Raw genomic sequence first — 20475 nt, 5'->3', positions numbered from 1 at the left:
CTTTCTCTCTATCGCTGGGGGGTAGTGGAAGGCCCTCCCAGGTGGAGGGGCAGGGGCGTTGTTGATCAATGTCAGGCTCTCTCCGTGGGAGGGGGAGGGGGGGGTGTTGGTTGGTGTCTGTGGGGGCAGATGATTTTGTGTTGCCTAGGGCAGCAGGAAACCCAAATAGACCACTGGTGGTAAGCATCCGCCATCTTGTATGCAAGGAGAGCATTTATTCCACAAATGAATTTAGTGGCACTTTAAAGTATAAGTGTATTATTTCTGAAAGTGACAGAAATATAAATCAAAATTACTCCACAACACAATCCGAGCATCTAACCTGTAAGAAAAGAAAAAAAAAAGGTTGATTCACTGCGGCCGGCCAGTTCTGGGTGGGCGTCATATGACGTCCTCCCAGAACGCGCTCTGGCGTGCATCCGGCGATCTCCATGATCGCTGTGTCCTACGGACACAGCTGATCACGTGATGTGGTAAAAGGCCAATCACAGCAGCCTTTTACCACGTGATCAGCCGTGTCCAATGACACACTGAACGCCGGGAAATGCAATTGCCGGTTCTCGGCTGCACTTTCCTCACGCTGTCAGATCATGAGGAAAGTACTGCCGGGAATCGGCAGTTGTCAGAGCGGGGATCGGCACCGATCATCAGGGCACTGATGATCAGTGCCCTGATGATCGGCGCCTAGCAATGCCACCCACACGTTCCGCCCACCTGTGCCCAGCAGTGCGCCCACTAACTCCGCCCACCTGTGCCCAGCAGTGCATCCACCTGTGCCACCCAGCAGTGTCACACAAGTGTGCCCAGAAGTGCCACCTACCTGTGCCCAGCAGTGCCACCCACCTGTGCCCACCAGTGCCACACACCTGTGCCCATCAGTGCAGCCCAGCAGTGCTGCCAGTCAGTGGCACCAGTCAGTGCCCAGCGGTTGTGCCAGTGAGTGCCCAGCAGTGCCGCCAGTCAGTGCCCAGCAGTGATGCCAGTCAGTGCCACCTATCAAAGCTGTCTATCAGTACCCATCATCAGTGTCGCCTATCAGTGCCGCCTATCCGTGCCACCTCATTAGTGCTGCCTATCAGTGCTGCCTATCAGTGCCCATCAGTGCTGCCTTATCAACGTACATCAGTGAAGGAGAAAAATGACCTGTTTGCAAAATTTTATAATAGAAACAAAGAAACTTTTTTTTTTCAAATTTTTTGCAATTTTTTTGCTTATAGCGCAAAAAGTAAAACACCCAGCGGGGATTCAATACCACCAAAGAAAGCTCTATTTGTGATAAAAAATTTCATATGGGTACAGTGTTGCATGACCGCGCAATTGTCAATCAAAGTGCGGCAGCGCTGAAAGCTGAGAATTGGCCTGGTAAAGAAGGGGGTATAAGTGCCCGGTAGGCGAGGGGTTAAATGACCACATCTGTTGTCCTGGTGAGAAAAGAGTTAAATTGTATTTGTAGTCGGTTTCAGCCACCGGTCACTAGATGGCGCCCCGTATGTGTCCCTCTATCAGAGGATATTCCCTGATTATTGTTCTCTGGCTGTTCTAGAACCTCACAGGCTGGGTGACCACCGAAGATTATTGCTGTGAGTATATGACTGTCCAGATGTCTGCTGGTGGATGGGCCACCAATGTCTGTCCTGTGATTGGGGGGAGATACTGCTAATGGCGTGGACTCTGTGTATCATCAATAAATGTCTGTCTTCCTCTGTTTCCTTCCTTCCTGTCTCTGCACTGCTTGATCTGTTCGGATGGCTGCTGTGAGAGGGGATGAGCACCCGGGGATGACGGGAAACCTGGCCCAAAAACTATTGTTCCCCCTGATATGGTGACCCTGGCAGTGCCCCCTCCTTCTTGTTTCGTCTCTTTGCTCCACTCTCCCCAATCATGTCTCTCCCCCTCACTCCCACCCTTCCCTCTTCTTTTTCACCTGCCCTCTTCCTCTGTTTCTCACTCCCCTAACCCTCCTCTATCACCTCTCCTCTCTCCCGTCCTCTCCCTCCCCACTCATCTCTCACCTCTCCCTCCCCACTCATCACTTTTCCCCCTTCTATCTCACCTGCTCTCTTTCTCCTTCTCTCACTCCTATCCCACTAACTGTTCTCTGTCACCTCTCCTCTCTTGTCCCGCTCTTCTCCCCTCTCTACACTCATCTCCCACCTCTTATCTCTCCCCCGTAACCCTCGTCTGTCACCCCCAAACTTCCCACCTTTCCTACTCCTCTCTCTTCCATTTCCCCACTTATCTCTCCTCTCTCCCCCCTCACTTTTCACCTATCCCTCTTCTTTCTCTCCTGCTTTCTTTCTCAATTTCTCTCTCTCTCCTACATTCTCCCCTGTCCTCCTCACCCCCCACTAACTGTCCTCTATCACCCCTTCCGTCTTGTCCTACGCCTCTCTCTTTTATTCTCTCCCCACTCATATCCCACCTCTCTTCTATCCCCCTTCCCTCTTCTTTCCCACCTTTCCTCTTCCTCTGTTTCTCCTCATCTCACCTTCACCTTTTCTCCCTCTCCTTTCTCCCCTTTGCCTCTTTCTCTCTCTCTCTCCCTCCTTCCTTATCCTTCTCTATCACCTCCCACTCCTTTCTCCCCTTCTTTCATCTCTCTCCTCCCTTCCTCTTTCCCCTCACCTATCCTCTCCCCTCCCCACTCATCTCTCACCTCTCCTCTTCTCACCTTCACCTCTTCTCTTCTCCCCTTTCTCTCTCCCTCCTTCCTTACCCTCCTTCTCTATCTCCTATCACCTCTCCCCTTCTCCTTTCATCTCTCCTTTCTTCCTCTTTCCCCTCACCTATCCACCTCTCCTCTCCACACACCTCTCCTCTTCTCACCTTCACCTCTTCTTTTCTCTTCTCTTTCTCTATCCCTCCTTCCTTACCCTCCTCTATCTCCTATCACTGCTCCCCTCCTCTCTCCCCTTCTCCTTTCATCTCTCCTTCCTTCCTCTTTCCCCTCACCTATCCACCTCTCCTCTCCACTCACCTCTCCTCCTCTCACCTTCACCTTCTTTTCTCCCTCTCCTTTCTCCCTTTGCCTTTCTCTCTCCCTCCGTCCTTATCCTCCTCTATCACCTCCCACTCCTCTCTCTCCCCTTATCTCTTCATCTCTCTTCTCCCTTTCTCTTCCCCCTCTCCTCTCTTCACTCATCTCTCACTTCTTCACTCTCCTCTCCTTTCCCACTTGCTCTCTTTCATTCCCCTCTTCCCTATCTCCCTCTATCTATTCTGCTTCTCTCCCACCTCCGCTCTCCCCCTCTCCTCTTAATGTCATTACCTCTACACTTATTTTGGGCTTAATGTTCAATTCAAAAGTAAGTTTGACTCAAACATCGGCCATTCGTGTGTTTGGCAAACACAAACAGTAAGCACGACATGGCACGCTGTTGGCCCGCCATGTCCCACAATGCACTGGGCTCTGACCGCGCATGATGGGACATGGCGGGCCAACAGCCCAGTGCACATTGCACGATGTCGTCACAAGGGGGCGGTGTCACGTAGTTGAGATCACTGGGTGGCCCCGCCCCCTAGATATTTAAGAGCTGTTAGGTCAACGCAGCTGTCAGACGGCCGGGAGCCAACGTTGAGAGCGGAGTGTTGGTTTTGGTTTTTCGGATTGGCGGCTAAAAACTGTCAACTGTCATTCTTTACACAACACTTTTTCTTTTGGGTGAATGAGTAGTGATACCATGTACCCCATACTGACATGGTGGGGCTGGGATCTGGGGGCCCCCTTATTAAAGAGGGCTTCCAGATTCCAATAAGCCCCCCACCTGCAGACCCCCACAACCACCGGCGACGTTTATGGGAAAGAGGACCTTGTCCCCATCAACATGGGGACATGGGCTGCCCCAGAGCACCCCCCCCCCCCATGTTGGGGGCATGTGGCCTGGTATGGTTTCCTGACCTGCCAGGCTGCATGCTCCGATAAGGGCCTGGTATGGATTTTGGGGGGACCCCCACGCCATTTTTTAAAAAAGCTATGGTGTGGGGGGGTTCCCCTCAAAATCTATACCAGACCCGAAGGGTTTGGTATGGATGGGGAACGCTGTTTTTTTGCTTATTTTTTTTAATTATTAGTAATTCTTTTGACATTCAGCTGTCAGCCGCGATCCCCACTGACAGCTGAAACAATACAGAATATTTTCACTACTAAAATACCGCGTGACTTCATAATATAATTCGTGGTATTTTAGTAGCTGACCGATATCTTACCACAAAGTGGATGCAGTAAGCTACCGCTTAGTGAACGGTTCGAAGTTCGCAGTCGACTCTCCTTAGAATGTTCGACCGCGAACCGGACAGGGGGGTGTTCAGACCATCACAACTCTACACCCTCCCCCCTACTTTTTCCCTTGCTTTCTCCCTCTGTCTATCTCTCCCCATCCCCTATCCCCCTCATTTCTATCCTCTTAAGCTGGCCATACACTGATCACCCTGCTGAATTCCGATAGGTGTGTGGCTGTCCCTGGTAGCCAGAAATTGAACATTTCATTGACTTCTGTTGAAGGGAAATGCTGGAAAACTTTTCTTGATCAGCAATTATTATTATTTATTAATTTACAGGATTTATATGGCGCCAACAGTTTGCTCAGCACTTTACAAAATGAAGGCGGACATTACAGTTACAATACAAGAGGACACAGTGGGCCCTGATCCTGGGAGCTTACAATCAAGGAGAAGGGTTGAGTGATACAATAACCTAAAAAAAGTAAAGCGTCAATATACAAATAATGATCAAATATGCAAAAAAAGAGGAAAAATTTCAGATTTGCCATGCTGTGGTGTTATTCATTGTGAATGTCACCCCAAGATACTAAGGCAACACGCATGTTGTAGCGTGACACAGTTCCCCATAGTGGATTGTGATACGTTGCATGACTAATTCTGTGACGTGTCCAATATTCGGGGGATTTACAGTTGTGTTCAAAATAATAGCAGTGTGTTGAAAAAAGTGAATAAAGCTGAAAATCCTTCTAATAGCTTTTATTTCCATCCACACAAATGCATTGGGAACACGACACATTCTATTCCAAATCACAACATGAAGAAAAATACATCAAATTTGTGTTGTTCCTCTAAAACAATGGAAGAAAAGTGAATATTAGACGGTTCAAAAAAATCGCAGCGTTTGTATTCTTCTTTACAAACTCAAACATTCACTATATAAACTGAGAAATGTTTGAAGATTTTGCTTTCCTTTGAATGACTTCATGAATATTTGGTTGTAGTCGCACTGTTTCTGAGAACTGCTGTACATCTGTGTTGCATGGAGTCCCCCAACTTCTGGCCCCTGTGATCAGGTATTCCAGCCCAGGATGATTGGACCACATTCCACAGTTCTTCTCTATTTCTTGGTTTTGCCTCAGAAACGGCATTTTTGATGTCACCCCACAAGTTTTCTTTTGGATGAAGATCCGGGGATTGGGCCGGCCACTCCATAACGTCCATCTTGTTGGTGTGGAACCAAGATGTTGCACGTTTACTGGTGTGTTTGGGGTCGTTGTCTTGTTGGAACACCCATTTCAAGGGCATTTCCTCTTCAGCATAAGGCAGCATGACCTCTTCAAGTATTCTGATGGATTCAAACTGATCCATGATCCCTGGTATGCGATAAATAGGCCCAACACCGTAGTATGAGAAACATCCCCATATCATGATGCTTGCACCACCATGCTTCACGGTCTTCACAGTGTACCATGGCTTGAATTCAGTGTTTGGGGGTCGTCTGGCAAACTGTCTCCGCCCACTAGACCCAAAAAGAACAATCTTACTTTCATCAGTCCACAAAATGTTGCGTCATTTCTCTTTAGGCCAGTCAATGTGCTCTTTGGCAGATTGTAACCTCTTCAGCACACGTCTTTTTCCCAACAGTGGGACTTTGCGGGGACTTCTTGCAGATAGCTTGGCTTCACATGTATTCAACGCGGGCACCGTTGAATATATGGGAGGCGGGCCTCCAGTCAAGCCATCATATTAGGTCCAGTATAAAGGGAGGAACTGCACTCGTAGTGTGATACCCAGATGAAGTCACGAGTAGACGGTGACGTAACGCGTAGGTACGCGAGTTCGTAGTTCCGGTGCGTGGTGACGCATTTCCGGCGTGAGACGCCATTTTGCTACACCCAAGAAGTCCTAGCCACATGCAGTACACCCACACATCAGTGAGGAGGGAAGACTGTCTGTAATGTGAGTGAAACCTACTTTTTACTCTCTGAAATAAATCAAGTTAATTGAATACTGCACTTAGAGGCTCTTTTTGTGGCTCACTGGATTGTGAGCTATTACTCTTCAGGACCGCCCTGATCGAATAGGGGCATTAGGAGCCCCTCTAAGGAGATCCAGGGAAGGAAGGAAGCTGCTGGTCATGGTCAATTAAGGATCCAGGGTGATCCTGCAAGCCTGTTGGCCCCTTGGGGTCAGTAGGAGGAGGTGAGGAGGCAATTTAGCCACTAACGAGGAAGAGCTTGGCACAGTCACAATTTGCATTCAATACCACTGTTGCACATCGCATGATTTATGTCATTTTGCACAGAAAAGGACATTGTTCTGATTACATGTATTTTATGTTTATTTTTTGTGGCACTGTGTGAGCACTGCTAAGATTTCCTTTCTTGGATGTTATTTGGAGTGTGATTAAGTATTATTAATTGTGTACACACCATTTACAAGGTTATGGTTTGGCACCATTTTTTATTTTTTGGCACTATTGTATGATATTTATTTTATTGATTTATTATCACCTAGCTGTAGATACAGTCTCTTAGAGCGCTGCACTGTTTGTTCATGATTTATTGACACTGTTGTTTGGTATCAGTTTTGAGTGCTGGCAGCTATAGAATAGGTTTAGTCTTTCCATTTTCATAGCGCAGGAGGATCTTGGATTATTTTCTAATTGTAACAGTCCTCACAGGGAACGTCACACCTTCTTTCATCTTCCTGGAGCTGATTGTTGGCTGAGTCCGCCCCATGTTGGCTATTCTTCTATCCATTCGAATGGTAGTTTTTCGCTTTCTTCCGCGTCTTTCAGGTTTTGGTTGCCATTTTAAAGCATTTGCCATCATTTTAGCTGAGCAGCCGATCATTTTCTGCACTTCTTTATATGTTTTCCCCTCTCCAATCAACTTTTTAACTAAGGCACGCTGTTCTTCTGAACAATGTCTGGAACGACCCATTTTCCTCAGAATTTCAGAGAGAAATGCACTGTAACCAGCATGTCCAACATTTGCTGCCTTCCTTCCTTAAATAAGGGCAATAATTGCCACCTGATTTTCAAAGAATGAATGACGTCACTAATAGAACTCCACACGGCTATTATGTTAAACACGCCCCTTTCAATGAGTGATTCAATGACACAGAATCAGCAGCATGCATGTCATGACTGTTGGGTCTGTTGGATTTCTATGACTCTACTACACCTGCTAGGAAATTATTTGCCATATAGAAATATCATTTCTACCAAAAACAGTGATTGATCCGGTTAGTGATGTCTGACTGCTATTATTTTCAACACAACTGTATATATATATTTTTTTTGGAATTGGGTTACATGTTTTTTGCCTTTAGATAGCAGGGAACCCGCCGTGATCACACAAGATAATACGGTGATATTGGCCTCGTTAGGCCGGCAGTAATGAAGACTTGGCACATGTGAGTCTCGTCACAAGGCCGGCTCTGTGAATGGAGGACTTTGCTCTCCCCCCCCCCTGCCTGTTGCTGGAGCTGTGAATAGTTCAGGACTCCTCCCGCCCCATCCTGGGAAGGAGAACGTTGTGGATTCCACGCAGGAGGATCAGCTCCGGCCTGCAGACACGCACAGCTTTGCAGAAGGACGGTGAGATCTCTTTTTATTCTCCGCTAATCCAAGAATCCTCACTCCGTCCAGAACTGAAATTAGCAAAACTCTTCTCTGGAGTTCCTGCATGCATTGTGCCCCTAATCCCACATTCTGCTGATGGATCCCAATGTTTACAGCAACTCAGGTTTTATATTTGTCATATATTCTCTGCTGTACACACACTATTCCCACCATGCACACCCACTGTGCCCGTTATGAGGGATTCCCACCATCCCTGTGCTGAGTTTCCAGGTCTGTACACCCGCTGTGCCCGTTATGAGGGATTCCCACCATCCCTGTGCTGAGTTCCCGAGTCTGTACACCCGCTGTGCCCGTTATGAGGGATTCCCACCATCCCTGTGCTGAGTTCCCAGGTCTGTACACCCGCTGTGCCCGTTATGAGGGATTCCCACCATCCCTGTGCTGAGTTTCCAGGTCTGTACACCCGCTGTGCCCGTTATGAGGGATTCCCACCATCCCTGTGCTGAGTTTCCAGGTCTGTACACCCGCTGTGCCCGTTATGAGGGGTTCCCACCATCCCTGTGCTGAGTTCCCAGGTCTGTACACCCGCTGTGCCCGTTATGAGGGGTTTCCACCATCCCTGTGCTGAGTTCCCAGGTCTGTACACCCGCTGTGCCCGTTATGAGGGATTCCCACCATCCCTGTGCTGAGTTTCCAGGTCTGTACACCCGCTGTGCCCGTTATGAGGGATTCCCACCATCCCTGTGCTGAGTTTCCAGGTCTGTACACCCGCTGTGCCCGTTATGAGGGGTTCCCACCATCCCTGTGCTGAGTTCCCAGGTCTGTACACCCGCTGTGCCCGTTATGAGGGGTTTCCACCATCCCTGTGCTGAGTTCCCAGGTCTGTACACCCGCTGTGCCCGTTATGAGGGATTCCCACCATCCCTGTGCTGAGTTCCCAGGTCTGTACACCCCCTGTGCCCGTTATGAGGGGTTCCCACCATCCCTGTGTTGAGATACTTCCCCCCCCCCTTTCTTTATAAATATTTTTTTTTTTTTTTTTTTTTTTTAATCAAATTTTTTATCGAATTTTTTTTTTTTTTTTTTTTTTTCAATTTTTAGTTTATTATTTATAACCTTTTGTTCATTATTTATATTTTATTCTATTTCACCTGACAGCAATGGTCAATCACTGGTTAATTGGTTAATTGATCAATTAGACTCACGTTCCCTATATATTTACCCCTGTTCATCCACTTCCCCCTGCTTGAAAAAGGAGTGCACTTCCGCCTTCCACGGCCAGTGCATGCTCCGAAACGCGTCGCAGTGCACCCTGGGATCTGACGTCATCACGGCCACGCCGCCGCTACGTTCCAGCGTGCGTTCCATCCGGCTTTGAGGGAGGACGTGCACGCCGGCCGGCCTCACCACTGTTCCCCCTCCAGCCACCACGCTGTTCCAGCCGAGAGCTGACCTCCCCACATCGCAGAGAGATGACGGCTCCTCACCCGGGTTACCACCCCACCGTTCACTATTGTTAATCACGGTATTTATGCTTATGATTACTTCACACATGTGAGTGTTTCTACTTTTAGACTTGAATTAAAAGACTTATTGCACTTAGAGGCGCTTCTCTCCTTTCTCATCTACAGAAGTTGCTACAGCTTATTTGGAAGCCTTGCCCTCAGTGCCACACGGAATCCTACGCTCTTCATACAGTAGCCACTAATACCACCATCACCCCATACTACCATTTCCCAGGACTTTGCAGTGTTTGCGCTGCTACAACCCTTCCTCATTTTTTCTGAATCATTGAGTTCCCGGGTCTGTACGCCTGCTGTGTCCATTATGAGGGGTTCCCACCATCCCTGTGCTGAGTTCCCGGGTTTGTACAGCTGCTGTGCCCAATATGAGGGGTTCCCACCATCCCTGTGCTGAGTTCCCGGGTCTGTACACCCGCTGTGCCCATTATGAGGGGTTCCCACCGTCCCTGTGCGGAATTCCTGGGTCTGTACACCCGCTGTGTCCATTATGAGGGGTTCCCACCGTCCCTGTACGGAATTCCTGGGTCTGTATGCCTGCTGTGCCCATTATGAGGGGTTCCCACCATCCCTGTGCTGAGTTCCTGAGTCTGTACCCCTGTTGTGCCCATTATGAGGGGTTCCCAACATCCCTGTGCTGAGTTCCTGGGTCTCTGCACCTGCTGTGCCCATTATGAGGGGTTCCCACCATCCATGTGCGGAGTTCCTGGGTCTGTACACCCACTGTGCCCATTATGAGGGGTTCCCACCATCCCTGTGCTGGGTTCCCAAGTCTGTATGCCTGCTGTACCCATTATGAGGGGTACCACCATCCCTGTGCTGAGTTCCCGGGTCTGTACGCCTGCTGTGCCCATTATGAGGGGTTCCCGCCGTCTCTGTGTTGAGTTCCCGGGTCTGTACGCCTGCTGTGCCCGTTATGAGGGGTTCCCGCCATCCCTGTGCTGAGTTCCTGGGTCTGTACGCCCGCTGTGCCCATTATGAGGGGTTCCCGCCATCCCTGTGCTGGGTTCCCGGGTCTGTACACCTGCTGTGTCCATTATGAGGGGTTCCCGACATCCCTATGCTGAGTTCCCGGGTCTGTACACCCGCTGTGCCCATTATGAGGGGTTCCCACCATCCCTGTGCTGAGTACCCGGGTCTGTACACCCGCTGTGCCCATTATGAGGGGTTCCCGCCATCCCTGTGCTGGATTCCCGGGTCTGTACACCCGCTGTGCCCATTATGAGGGGTTCCCACCATCCCTGTGCTGGGTTCCCGGGTCTGTACACCTGCTGTGTCCATTATGAGGGGTTCCCGACATCCCTGTGCTGGGTTCCCGGGTCTGTACACCTGCTGTGTCCATTATGAGGGGTTCCCGACATCCCTGTGCTGAGTTCCCGGGTCTGTACATCCGCTGTGCCCATTATGAGGGGTTCCCACCATCCCTGTGCTGAGTTCCTGAGTCTGTACCCCTGCTGTGCCCATTATGAGGGGTTCCCACCATCCCTGTGCTGAGTTCCTGAGTCTGTACCCCTGCTGTGCCCATTATGAGGGGTTCCCACCATCCCTGTGCTGAGTTCCTGAGTCTGTACACCCGCTGTGCCCATTATGAGGGGTTCCCACCATCCATGTGCTGAGTTCCCAGGTCTGTACACCCGCTGTGCCCATTATGAGGGGTTCCCACCATCCCTGTGCTGAGTTCTCGGGTCTGTACACCTGTTCTACTCTGCAATAATGTTTATTTGCACTTTGTTCATTATTCTGGATACAATTTAGTGAATCCAGTCCACGTTTAGCAGAATGGCAGGAGGAAAGGGGAGACATGGCTGAAATGTTTTGCAATGGAACCGGACCCCGACTGCACTTGGGTATTTCCGTTAGACTCCCGCTTCCCCATCCGAACACAGATCACAGACACCGGTCTTGAAGGAAAACCAGGAAATAGACTACTTTATTTTAACACTGATACAAGATATATACATTCAAGGGAACAACCCCCCCCCCCCTGCATAATGACACAGGGAGGGGCAATCTACATTTAGTAACAAGAGAGACTCCAGCAGACAGTCCCATCAGGAGGGAGGGCTGCTGCAGACACCCCCCCCCACCAAGCCAATACACATAAGCACATACATCCCATAATAGTTTGCTCCCAAGCCAGACACACAACAGAACAATGGGATACAACCACATGGCAGTAAACCATCCATAACCCCCCACCCCAATATTAGGACAGATCACCCTGTACCCCTAACAGGCACAGGGTGACTTACACATAAGAGGGATATGGGGAGCTGAGACAGGGGTGAGCTGGGTTCCATGGGCCCCCCACCCAAAGTGACTCCCGTCACACCTTTATATACATCAAGGGGGTGAATAAGGGTCAGGGGGGCCGGATTTTCAACTTGAAACCAAAATCAAGAAAATGAGGACAGGACCCTAAACTAAGTGGTGGAAAGTTCAAAACTAATCGCAGAAAGTATTATTTTACTGAAGGAGTAGTTGATGTTTGGAATGAACTTCCAGCCGAGGTTTATTCCTAGAAAAAAAAAAACCACACAAACAAAAAATCTATCCGCCTGGATGGAGCGCTGCGTGTTTCTGCCGCCACTCTCCTATGGGAAGAATGTGGGATTGGCTCCGGCCGGTTCAGTTGTTGAAAACACGAATGGTAACTATTAACATTTACAGGTGATAACAGCGGAGATTGCTGAGTCCAGGCGCACCGGATTGCCTCCTCGGGATCAGGAAGGACATCTCTCCCCTGGTGGAGTAAAATCAAACATTCTTGATTAGGGGTTCTGCCTTCCTGTGGATTCTCTGTGGATCTAACGTCGGGGTCTTTCAGTACAGAAGCCACATCATACGTTTTACAAATAATCGCGGGCAAAAAAAATGTTCATAAATCAATTAATACATTTTGGAATCCGTATAGTATGTTCAGGGGCAGACTGACAACTCATGGGGCCCCCGGGCAATAGGAAATCAAGGGGCCCCTGTACCCTCGTCCACACTCAAACCACACCCAAAAAAGCCTATGAAAGGTACCAGGGGCATCTCATGGGGCCCCCTACTGACCCCAGGCCCTCGGGCAGTGCCAGAGTGCCTAAATGGTCAGTCCGCCCCTGAGTATGTTTCATAACAAAATAGAGAGAACTTCAGTAAAATACCCCCCTATCATCAGTCCCCCCCATACAGGAGTCTCCCCTTACATCGGGGTCCCCATCAGAGTTCCCTTCACCTTACTTTGGAATCCCCTTCCTTCAGGGTCCCCATCAGGGTCCCTTCCCCCCCCCTTACATCAGGGTCCCCTCCCCTCCTTACATCAGGGTCCCCATCAGAGTCCCCTCCTCCCCCTTACATTGGGGTCCCCTCCTCCCCCTTACATCAGGGTCCCCTCCTCCCCCTTACATCAGGGTCCCTTTCCCCCCTTACATAGGGGTCCCCTCCCCTCCTTAAATCAGGGTCCCCATCGGGATCCCCTCCCCCTTACATCAGGGTCTCCTCTCCCTTACATCAGGGTCCCCATAAGAGTCCCCTCCCCCACCCCTTACATTGGGGTCCCCATCAGAGCCCCCTTTATATTGGCGTCTCCATCAGGGTACCCTAATTCAATCCATCCTGGTACCCGTCAGAGTCCTCTCCTCCCTTACATCGGGGTTCCCCCCCTTAAATCCGGGTCCCCATCAGAGTCCTCTACTTTATTACATCAGGGTCCCCAAAAGAGTCCCCCCCCCCCCTTAAATCAGGGTCCCCATCAGAGTCCCCTCCTTTATTACATCGGGGTCCCTATCAGAGTTCCCCCCCCTTTACATCAGGGTCCCCATCAGAGTCCTCACCCCCTTACATCAGAGTCCCCATCAGAGCCCCCCATTAAAGATGTATGTTGTAATGAAGATTGCAAATAGGCAGTATCAATATATGTTCTAGCATTCACATCCCATATTTTACAGTGATGGAGGTGCAGTGATGATGGCCAATCAGGCATCCACAGCATTGCTCAGTGCTGTCAATCTAACACTGGGAGCTTCCTGACAGTAGGATGGAGCAGAGTGATGACTCAGTTGGTGTAATGAGGCTACTTTACTGCCCAATCAGCAGCCTGGAAGGTGGGCCAGTGACCAGGCTGTAATGCTGAACTGCAGTGGAGACCATTCAGCTTACAACTGTGGCTATCCGGTGTTGGGTGCTGAAACGCCAGTCTAGCTGAGAGATGACTTTATATTTCCTTTTATATTTATTGACAGGGGTGGATTGACCATTCGAGCACTCGGGCACTGCCCGAGGGCCCGGGGTCAGTAGGGGGCCCCATGAAATGCCCCTGATACCTTTTATAGGCTTTTTTGGGTGTGCTTTGAGTGTGGACAAGGACACAGGGGCCCCATGATCTCCTATTGCCCAGGGGCCCCATGAGTTGTCAGTCTGCCCCTGTTTAGTGGTTTTCCTTTTGTTCAGCATTAAGTAAATATTTTTTGTTACGTCAGTCCATGACCCGATTTCTATCATTCTAGGGTTTGACCGGCACCAGTGACCTCCGTCCACAGAAGACATCTGCGACAATGTCAAGATTTCTTCACTCCTTTGTCTCAAGCGTCTCTGGAGCTGTGCAGGACGTTCCGCGTCATCGTTTACCGCTGCTCTGCGCAGCTGGGCTGGGCATCACCGCCATCGCCTCCTGGGTGTGGTGGAGGAGAACACATTGGCAGCTGTCTCAGGTGGGCACAGTGTCGCAGCTCCTCATATACCCCATTAAGTCATGCCGTCCTGTCTCGGTTCAAGAGGCTGAATGCTTGGATCTTGGTTTGAGAAATGGGGAGCTCGAAGATCGGCACTGGCTGGTGGTGGCAGAGGACGGTCACATGGTGACCGGCAGGCAGGAGCCTCGAATTGTCCTGATCAATGTTAACAGGCTTGGAGACTCTCTTTGTCTTGATGCTCCTGGAATGGAGAAGATAATGGTGCCCTTTTCTCAGCCGAAGACCAACAAGGTGTTGGACTGCCGGGTCTTCGGAACTGACATCCAAGGCCGAGATTGCGGAGACGATGTGTCTCGGTGGCTGACCGCATATTTTCAAAGCAGCCAGCCATACCGCTTGGTGCACTATGAGCCTGGTGTCATGAAACCACGAAAGGCAAGGGAGCAGGAAAAACCATTTCGGGACAAAGACATCATTGCTTATTCAGATGCTGGCCCTGTCATGCTCCTTTCTGAAACGTCCCTGGAGGAGCTGAACAAGCGATTAGAGAATCCGGTCACTCTGGGAAATTTCAGGCCCTGCATTGTGGTGTCTGGATGTGAGGCTTTTGCTGAGGATGGCTGGAATGATGTGAAAGTGGGCACCACAGAGCTTAAGAGGGTCATGGCCTGTGGCCGTTGTCTCCTGACCACAGTGGATCCGAATACCGGAGTCATGAGCCGGAAGGAGCCTCTGGAAACGTTGAGGACCTTCCGAAAGAGCGATTCTTCTTTGAGCCATCTATACAAGAACTCTCCACTTTTTGGGCAATACTACGGAGTGGAGCAAACCGGGAAACTGAGAGTGGGAGATCCAGTCTATGTCAAGGTCCGCAAAGATTAAAGTCCGTTCCTTACACTGAAAAATCTATAAATTAGCAACTAAATCAATTGAAATCTAATACATTTATGGATGAAAACTAACTTTTGCTTAACTAACTTTTGTTTATGAAATATATTAATGGGGTCAATACTCCACCAAGGCCACAAGTTCATTTCAAATTTAAGAGAATATGGCCATAAGTATGTGGACACCTCCCTAAATATTTGAGTTCAGATGTTTCCATTAAAGGTTACTGCGAATACTACAGAATTCAAAGACATGTTAAGACAATTGTGTGCCTTCAACGTTTGGCAACAGTTTGGGGAAGGCCCTCATTAAAGACATGGTTTGATGAGTTTGGCGAAATTCAAGTGGCCTTCACACAGCCCTGACCTCAACACTATTGAGCACCTTTGGGATGAATTTGAATGCTGTGAGCTAGATCCAATATCAGTACCTGGCCTCGCAAAAGCTCTTGTGGCTGAATGGGCACAAATTGCCACATATGCATTCTAAAATCTTGTGGAAAGCCATTCCGGAAGAGTGGAGGATCGTAAATCTGCAAAGGGGATGGGGTGGGACTTTATAATAACACACATGGTTTTGGAATAGGATGGCCAACAAACTTCTATAGATTAGATGGTAAGGTGTCTACAAACCTATAGCCACATGGTAGATCACATACAGCTCTCATTTTCTACCATAATGTCGAATCTGAATGGTGCATCGTGCTTACCCCTGGAGGGGTTGCTGGAAATAACCCAAGTCTCCTTACCTCTTCAATGGCTGCAAGGCCCAAGGTACCAGTTCCAGAGCATACCGAAAAACTTCAGGCTCGGTCTAGGGGTGTCTGTCTGAAGACTTATTGCAGTACTTGAACACAGGTGCATAGAGGGATGAGGGTGCAGGATACTCCAAAACCGAGAACAAATTCTCAAGCAATGTCCTTCAGAAGCAGCCTTAAGTATTGCTAGAGGTAGAGTATGAGACTCTATAAAAGCAATACTTGTAGCTACCTCTATCATCTAACCCTCAAAGCACAAGCACCCCTGGTGTTCTAGGCAAGGTCCTACTCACAACTTTTCAAGAGACCGCTCCCAACCAGCTTCTCCATGACACTCTTCACTGAAAGGGTTCCCCACTCTAGCCCAGCTTTGACAAGCAGTGTCTACCAGCAAGCTTCTTTAAGTCCAGGTTCCTCTAAGGCCCTCAACCAAGCACATGCTAAGACCTGACAACAGCTCTTCAGTAACAATGGCTGCCTCCCAGTGGGATAGGCTCTAAGAGAAATACCTCTGATAAGACCCTCCCAAACATTTACCTACTCCCCAACCACACCTTCTGGTCCAGCCTTCCAAGGATAGGCTAATGTCAGATAAATATTCATAACCCAGTGGCTAACCCTCCTACTCCATTTTTGGAAGCTTCTTCCAGAGGCAGACAGGATCAATCAACCACCAGACTTGGAGAGACCAGACCTAGAAAATAAATTGATGCTCAGCTGGGTGCAGCACAGCCAAAAATGAAATGTAGCCAGCCTAGGGCAGGGCGGTACATGTGGTTAAAAAGTGACTTATGTGAATGCTTTATTCTCCTCTCTGCACAGAAAAAGGAACCATTGCACAGTTGTAGGAAAATCCGCAACCAATAATGAGCTCTTCCAACCGCCAGTAAAAGCCCCTGTGTCCTTGCCCAAACTCAAAAAAGCCTATGAAAAAGGTACCAGGGGCATCTCATGGGGCCACCTACTGACCCAGGGCCCTCGGGCAGTGCCCTAGTTTTCAAATGGTCAGTCTGCCCCTGACCTGAAGCATTGTCTTCCCATATTGGGTCAAGTTGACCCAAAGCTCAATGAGGAAGATTTCATGCTAATTCTATGTTCTCTGCTTAACTTCTGTGGCAAATAAATTCCCAGATTTGTACCTTTTTCCCCATATTACAAAAGCAAAAATTGTCAAGATTTTGTGTGAATGGCACCAACGTAGGTCTTTTTGTTTTTTTCCATTTAAATCCTTGCCCATTGATGAATATTTGCTCCTTGTTTTTAGAATATTCCTGTTTAAATTCTTATCTCAAATGATGAATCAAAAATAATCTCTAAATGCCGGTTGCACTTGGGTAATGTCTAGTGATGCTGTTGGTTGGCCATTTTAAGATTTTACAATTTAAAGCCCTGGCTATGAGAAGCCACCACAAGATGCCTGCTGGTCAAAAAAAAAAAAGACCCTGTTACTTATTTAAAAAAACTTCATGTAAGGGCAAAAAAATCAAGTTTGTAAAAGTACTTGTATAAATATTTATTCACTTGTAATGTGTCTTTGAACTTGCTGGCAGATTTGACTTCTTCAGGAAGAGCTCATTCCTTAGCCCAGCCCTATAAAAAGCCCTGTAGAGATTTCTAAAGGCCAAATGGAAGAGATGAGGAGAAATGTTGGAAGTCTCCGAAAAAGTGCTTTTCAGTGTCAGAAGTGACCCTTGCTACCGATCAGGAGATTTGAAAAGGAAAAGTTGCTTTATCCATAGTACAGAGATCAATGTCCTTTTGCTGGAGTGAGAAGAGCCAGGCCAGCACTTGTTGGTTTTGCAGCAGAGCCTGTGAGGAACTGTTCACCTGGAGTTAGTTTGAAATTCCTAAGGCTTGGTTTAAAGTTGACCTGTACCGAGGGAACTATTGAGGACCCCATTGCTGACCTTCTGGGAAAAAAAGTTTTGTAAGCAAGTGAAGTGAACAAATGATCGCTTTATATGTTTCAATCATTTATCAACTTTTTGGTTATATTTTCTGACCCCCGGTTCACATCTCCGCGTTCCTGCAGGACGCGTTTTGAGCGGGCAAGAGAGCCCATTCATTTGAATGGACTCCCGTGCCCCAGGACACTCAGGGAAGAAGTCCCTCAACTTCTGAAAATGCAGCCCGCAAGGAAACCTCGGTTCCCAGTACGGCTGCGATTTCCAGTGCAGGCGGCGTGCCATTAGAATTAATGGCACCCGCCCGCGGGTCCGCATTCCTCTGTTCGGGTGGGTTTTGTGTGGATCCGCAGCGGCCCCACCCGCACATATGTGAACCTACCCTGATTGCATTATTACCAATAACACTTTCTCGGTGAATTATCTTCTAATGACTTGCCTGTGATTCTGTCTAAAATGCCACCATTGCTGTTGGGTTCAACCTTCAGAAAAATGCCACCGTTGATGTTGGGTTCAACCTTCAGAAAAATGCCACCGTTGATGTTGGGTTCAACCTTCAGAAAAATGCCACCATTGATGTTGGGTTGAACCTTCAGAAAAATGCCACCATTGCTGTTGGGTTGAACCTTCAGAAAAATGCCACCATTGCTGTTGGGTTGAACCTTCAGAAAAATGCCACCATTACTGTTGGGTTGAACCTTCAGAAGAATGCCACCATTGCTGTTGGGTAGAACCTTCAGAAGAATGCCACCATTGCTGTTGGGTAGAACCTTCAGAAGAATGCCACCATTGCTGTTGGGTAGAACCTTCAGAAAAATGCTACCATTGTTGTTGGGTTGAACCTTCAGAAAAATGCCACCATTGCTGTTGGGTTGAACCTTCAGAAAAATGCCACCATTGCTGTTGGGTTGAACCTTCAGAAAAATGCCACCATTGCTGTTGGGTAGAACCTTCAGAAAAATTTGCTTAGTCTTGATAATCTCCTGAAATTTTTTTGCATACATACTTATTATAATTGTTCTTTTCTATGCCGGCATATCCTTTGCATCTTCTGTCCTACTTTATGGATATGTTTACATCTCAGATATATTAGTTTTGGACAGATACTGATGTACTCTATGTAATCACGAGTTGGTTTCCTGTATCCCTCTTTAACTAGATAATATATATACTGAACCTTTTTGTTGGAGTATACACTCACCGGCCACTTTATTAGGACCACCTTGCTAGTAATGGGTTGGACCACCTTTTGCTTTCAGAACTGCCTTCATTCTTCATGACATAGATTACACAAGGAGTTGTAAACATTCCTCAGAGATTTTGGTTCATATTGACATGATAGCATCACCCAGTTGCTGCAGATTTGTCGGCTGCACATCCATGATGCCAATCTCCCGTTCCACCACATCCCAAAGGTGATCTACTGGATGGAGATCTGGTGACTGTGGAGGCCATTGGAGTACAGGGAGCTCACTGTCATGTTCAAGAAACAAGTTGGAGATGATCTGAGCTTTGTGACATGGTGCATTGTCCTGCTGGAAGGAGCCATCAGAAGATGGGGACACTTGCACCCGGTGTGTTCTTATTCTGCTGTAGCCCATCAGCTTCACGGTTTGACACGTTGTGTGTTCAAAGATGGTATTCTGCATACATTGGTTGTAACGAGTGGTTATTTGAGTTACTGTTGCCTTTTTATCATCTTGAACCAGTCTGCTCATTCTCCTCTGACATCAACAAGGCATTTTCCTCCACACAACTCTTTTTCGGACCATTCTCTGTAATTCCTAGAGATGGTTGTGCATGAAAATCCAGTAGATCAGCAGTTTTCGAAACACTCAGACCAGCCCATCTGGCTCCAATAACCATGCCACGTTCCAAGCCACTTAAATCCCCTTTCTTCCCCATTCTGATGCTCAGTTTGAACTTCAGCAAGTTGTCTTCACTACGTCTAGATGCCTAAATGCATTGAGTTGCTGCCATGTGATTGGCTGATTAGTAATTTGTGTTACCAAGCCATTGAACAGGTGGGCCTAATAAAGAGGCCGGTGAGTGTAGATCTGTTTGTAACAAGAATCTCACTAATGAAGAAGTGGAAGAGATAAAGGAAACCTATAGCTAAATCAGCCATAAAAATTCTTAGATTTTTTTTTTTTTAATACAAAATACACCTTTTCTGTAAAATATCTGTGATTAGATGTTATAAACAATCTAGTCTGATCCTACTAACCGACATAAATGAGCTGCAATCACGTAATTTTATTACTGTTGTGATTACATTCGTAGGGTCTGATGGTGTCATTAGCGGCTAATAAAACACTACAATTGGAAATGATTTTGTGTTTTTTACTTCTTTAAAATCCTTTTCTGTTACTAGAAAAAAGATACTAAAGCAGGCCATACATGGTTTGAATTCCAATTTTCGAAAATCATAAACGTTGTTCGCTCTGTAATCCGATGGTGCCATCAATGATTTAAAAAAATCGGTCATTTTTCATGGATTTTTCAACATGCCCGATTAAACAAACTGGGGAGGAACTACGTAAATCGGCCAGTGCCATTGCCCCACTAACCGAGCGAAAATTGGTCATTTATTCTTGGGTCTGATTTTCGAACGAAAAATCATTCAGAAATCGACCCATGTATGGCCGGCTTAAAAGCATGTAGACACTCCATAGGTATTGTTAAACTGGACCTTTAACCCCTTGGCGCCGGCACCTCTCGGCCTTTTAAGGGTTTCAGAAGCCGGGAGGCAGGACGGGGTTTAGCGTCATGTGACCACCGGGACGCGCCGTCACGGTGGTCACATGATCAGGAAAGGTCCCAATCGAAAGAGGAGATCGGGACCTTTCTGTGAGTACTGGACATGTGTGCTGGGAGCGTGCAGGGCGCGTGCTCTCAGCACATATGTTCTTTTTTAATA

The 20475-nt window shown here is 48.0% G+C and overlaps 1 protein-coding gene across 2 annotated transcripts; it reads left to right on the top strand.

The window, feature by feature from the left end:
• Positions 1-1521: 1521 nt before the first annotated feature.
• Positions 1522-19884, top strand: LOC149442391 (mitochondrial amidoxime-reducing component 1-like). 2 transcript variants are annotated; one of them, XM_089656156.1, is made up of 2 exons: positions 1522-1580; positions 13821-19884. In XM_089656156.1, exon 2 carries the CDS (start codon positions 13869-13871, stop codon positions 14886-14888), a length of 1020 nt encoding a protein of 339 aa, XP_089512282.1. In that variant the 5' UTR covers positions 1522-1580; positions 13821-13868; the 3' UTR covers positions 14889-19884. The 2 variants fall into 2 exon arrangements, with proteins under 2 accessions (XP_089512282.1, XP_089512281.1); XM_089656155.1 differs by lacking the exon at positions 1522-1580 and adding an exon at positions 7594-7825.
• The last annotated feature ends 591 nt before the right edge of the window (positions 19885-20475 follow it).

The sequence above is a fragment of the Staurois parvus genome, unplaced genomic scaffold, assembly GCF_062004578.1.
Source record: "Staurois parvus isolate SC_StPar_1 unplaced genomic scaffold, SC_StPar_1.0 ptg000892l, whole genome shotgun sequence".
In the NCBI taxonomy this organism is placed as follows: domain Eukaryota; kingdom Metazoa; phylum Chordata; class Amphibia; order Anura; family Ranidae; genus Staurois; species Staurois parvus.
Note: the sequence above shows the minus strand (reverse complement) of the source record. Positions and strands in the feature narration are given on the sequence as shown.